This window comes from Olea europaea, chromosome 10 (assembly GCF_002742605.1).
Source record: "Olea europaea var. sylvestris chromosome 10, O_europaea_v1, whole genome shotgun sequence".
Taxonomy (NCBI): domain Eukaryota; kingdom Viridiplantae; phylum Streptophyta; class Magnoliopsida; order Lamiales; family Oleaceae; genus Olea; species Olea europaea.
In genome coordinates this window covers 3,175,781-3,179,584 of record NC_036246.1, presented here as the reverse complement: position 1 = coordinate 3,179,584, position 3,804 = coordinate 3,175,781, and the positions used below count along the sequence as shown (strand labels likewise).

Below are 3,804 nucleotides of genomic sequence, written 5' to 3'. Positions count from 1 at the left end.
TTTTCTAGACACTGCATTATACGGTAGGCTATATTGTAAAATAAATATTTAAATATTACATACGCAATCAACATTTTACAATTTTTTCGTAATTACAAATAAATGAATGAATTGTACAATGTTTAAATAAATGTAAAAATATGTACAATTATTTACGGATCCCCATTAAATTCAAATAAATCACATGCTAGTTTATTTCTCCAATTTTGTATCCATGCCTGGTTGATTGCATCAACCTTATGTGCCACACTCAAAAATTCTATGTACTTGATGACGAACATACCGCAATCACCCCTACAATTAGACAATGTTGTATTAGCACATCGAAAATTAGTTAGAAACTAAGATGTAAATGATAGAAAGAAAATTATAAACACTTACGATATTTGTTGCCTCGTCGTCGTCGTGTTCCGCACGGTGGCCAATCTGTCTTGTACAGTGATGTTCGCTCGTCTAGCCATCATGGGAACGATCACAGACAGCGACTCTAGATTTTGCTCGAGCTAGCCTTGTGTCAGGCATAAATGATCGGGGTCGTACACATACATCGTGGGGTCGGCGAATACGATTTCCACTGCAATGTAGTGATGATTCAGACATACTGGTACGTACATATGCGTACAGCCATCCCATGGCTTCCCACCGACACTCGGCCACATCCCTACGACCTATTCCATCATATATTCCGGCACCGTGTACTCGCTACCCATAGCCCGGAACGACTAGTACTCAATGTCAACGGCACGGATGAACTCGGTGTTCAATATGAGTCTGCCAGGAATGTTGAATGATTTTGGATGTCTTTCAGCACGATCCCGTAGCAAATCCATGCTCAAGTCGATGTGCTACATCAAGAAACACCAATAAAGAAAGGAGTTAATCTATAAATTTCATTCAAAAAATTGATTTTGAACGTACATAATAAATAACAATATTTTCATTTCACTTACATCGTCGGCGAGCCAAGCCCCCGAAGTGGTGATGTCGTGGAACCACTTGTAAGCATTTGAGATCGTCTTCTCAGCAATCGTGCGGCTGGCCCTGAAAAAATAAGAAGAGAATTTTTAGTTATATGAAGTATACATGTGTCAGCGTCTGCGTACTATAGTAATTACATAAAATACAAAACTGACCCAGGCTGCAGTGCTCTCCACTCTGTCTCAAAGGCTTTCCACTTGGTGTGGTCCACCTCCCTGAATAAATTCGGGTGCGTCCCGTCGACAAACCTTCTCCTCTTCGCCTCCGCGGTAAAGGGAGAAAGAACGTACTATGATGGCACCCTTGGCCTCTTGCCGACCACCCGCTCCTCATGCGCCTCGGGAATCTCCATCTCCCCAGCCATCGGGACGACCCCCTCGCCCGCTGTCGGGACCACCTCCTCCGACACAAAGACCACGACCGGCGAGTCTGGCGTCTTCTCAGGTACCACCTCCACCTCCGGTACCCTCTCCTCCTCCGATGCCCCCTCGACATCCCCGGGTATCCCGTGCACGGGTACCACCTCCAGCTCTAGTACCCTATCCTCCTCCGGTACCCTCTCGGCATCCCCGGGTATCCCCTGCACGGGTACCACCTCCACCTCCACCTCCGATGCCCCCTCGACGTCCTCGGGTATCCCCTGCACGGGCACCCCCACCTCTGGTACCACCTCCACCTCCATCTCCGGTACCCTCTCCTCCTCGGGTACCCCCTCCACGTCCTCAGGTATATCCTGTGCGGGCACCCCCTCCACCACATGTATCCTCTCTCGCTCCTCCATCCCCATTGTGTCATCTAAAAATGAATCAAATGCAGCACCTGATGGCCACGATGAGTCAACATACCCCATCTGACCCCTCCTCCCTGATAACCACCAACCCCTCCGTTACCCCCTCCGTCCCGATAATCGCCAGTCCCTCCAACTCGATAGCCACCAGTCCCTCCGTCAGCCCCTCCGTCCCGATAGTGACCTGTCCCTCCGCTACCTCCTCCATCTCGATAATCNCGTAACTGTGCCATGTCCCCAAACTCAGCTCGTAGTGTCACGACATTATCCCGTAACTCTGCCATGTCTCCTCTCATCTCCATTAGGAGGTCGAACAAATCAATCGTCGAAGCACGAGGACTAGGTGCAGGAGGCGATACTGGACGGCCCTCCTGAAAAAATAACTATTACAAATGAATAACCTAACAAATAAAATAAAACGACAATCGAAGAATTATTTTTAAGTAACATACTCTATCTCAATCAACGTTGGACTCAGGCATCTGAACCTCTGGTGTAGCTGGACGTGATATTCTCAGCGGAGGTGACATCCTCGCTGGACGTGCTCTCCTCGGTGGAGGTGATATCCTCAACGGAGGTAATACTGAACGATCCTCCTGAAAAAATAAATATTACAAGTGAGGCATTTAATTACAAGATCGAAGCGATATTCAATAAATCCTGCACAGTGACATACCCTATCTCGATCCATCCTGGACTCAGGCATCTGATCGTCATGCGCAGTACGAAGAGGCAATTCGCGAATATAAAACTGACTCTCCTCCTCGATCGACGGTGCCAACTCAGTGTGAACTTCAAGCTGTCATTTTCATATGTCACAGTTAATGACTATGTATTCAGATTGTAAAAGGACGTACAACATAAATAGCAATTGTATAATACGTACCTCAGGATCGTCGAGGAGAGCCGATAACTGTCTGGCAAACGGCTTGTTTTGTGCTCGCCAGTGATGTATCCGAGGATAGCGTGTCTCTCCTCTCCTCGCATACCGACTGGCCAAGAAAGGGACAGTCTCGTACACCCATATCTGAAACAATTACAATTATTATGTATAGAATTCAATAAAAAAAGTGTAGGTAATTCATTAACTTAAACATATACTTGCAGCGCCAACGGTAGTCCATATGCATCGTACTTGCGCTCGGGCTTATCCCCCTTTTGCATTGAAAACCCCCTCCTAAACACGCGTAATATATCAAGAAAACATCTCCAACCCCATGGGTAGTTGTTGAAGGCATCAATATCTTCAACAACCTCCAAATGAAAAATGTCAATCGATGTCTTCTTGTGATGACACCGGAGTATGCTCTCGATGATAAGCACCAATCCTAACTTCAACCTATCAGACATCCGATCACATCTCCTTAATGCATCTCCTAGCTGCGCTAGAGTAACCGTCGTCTGTCCATGAAAATATTCGTTTAACAGCCTCCTGTTCCTCGGAACACAGGCCCTCGCCTCTACATCATCCGTACATCGCAGTCCAGTGATGAGAGCAAACTCAAATATAGAGAACGTGGCTACCTTGTCCCCAGATCAAAATGGAGGGCGTCTCCGTCAACTGGCTTCAGCAAGCGACATAATAGGGCATCCAGTAGCTGCCCAGACCACTGTACTTCACGCAACGAATACAATGACCATAAGCATGATCGACGTAATATATCTGCGTGATCGTCGTCCAGCAAATCCAATACCAAAGCGAAGCTGGTAAAGTTACAATTCGAGGTAACTTTACTAGGGACCTATCTGACAGCGTCGTCCATCTGATATTCCATCCTGCAAAATTTCAAATATTAGGACCCTATGCAAATAACGCTCAATAAACAAAAATATTAAAAACATATACTAACACACTGCTACTAGATGCAATAACCAACCGATAACGGAATAAACAAAATGAACGTAAATTACTATTTTCCATATACTTAATTTGCTAATTTGATCGTTTATTTTAATATTTTAATTGCTTATTTTAATTATTTATCTAACACTAAATTAACTTTTCATTTTTAATTAATGTTTAAACACTTATTTTAATT

The 3,804-nt window shown here is 45.0% G+C and overlaps 2 protein-coding genes across 2 annotated transcripts; both read right to left on the bottom strand.

Annotated features, from left to right (window-relative positions):
* Positions 1-541: 541 nt before the first annotated feature.
* Positions 542-1,612, bottom strand: LOC111402593. The gene is made up of 3 exons (XM_023030975.1): positions 1,134-1,612; positions 951-1,041; positions 542-845 (listed from the first exon to the last, which is right to left on the bottom strand). Exons 1-3 carry the CDS (start codon positions 1,471-1,473, stop codon positions 833-835), a joined length of 444 nt encoding a protein of 147 aa, XP_022886743.1. The 5' UTR covers positions 1,474-1,612; the 3' UTR covers positions 542-832.
* Positions 1,518-2,247, bottom strand: LOC111400163 (glycine-rich RNA-binding protein 8-like). The gene is made up of 3 exons (XM_023027593.1): positions 2,233-2,247; positions 1,824-2,136; positions 1,518-1,690 (listed from the first exon to the last, which is right to left on the bottom strand). Exons 1-3 carry the CDS (start codon positions 2,245-2,247, stop codon positions 1,518-1,520), a joined length of 501 nt encoding a protein of 166 aa, XP_022883361.1.
* Between the last annotated feature and the right edge of the window lie 1,557 nt (positions 2,248-3,804).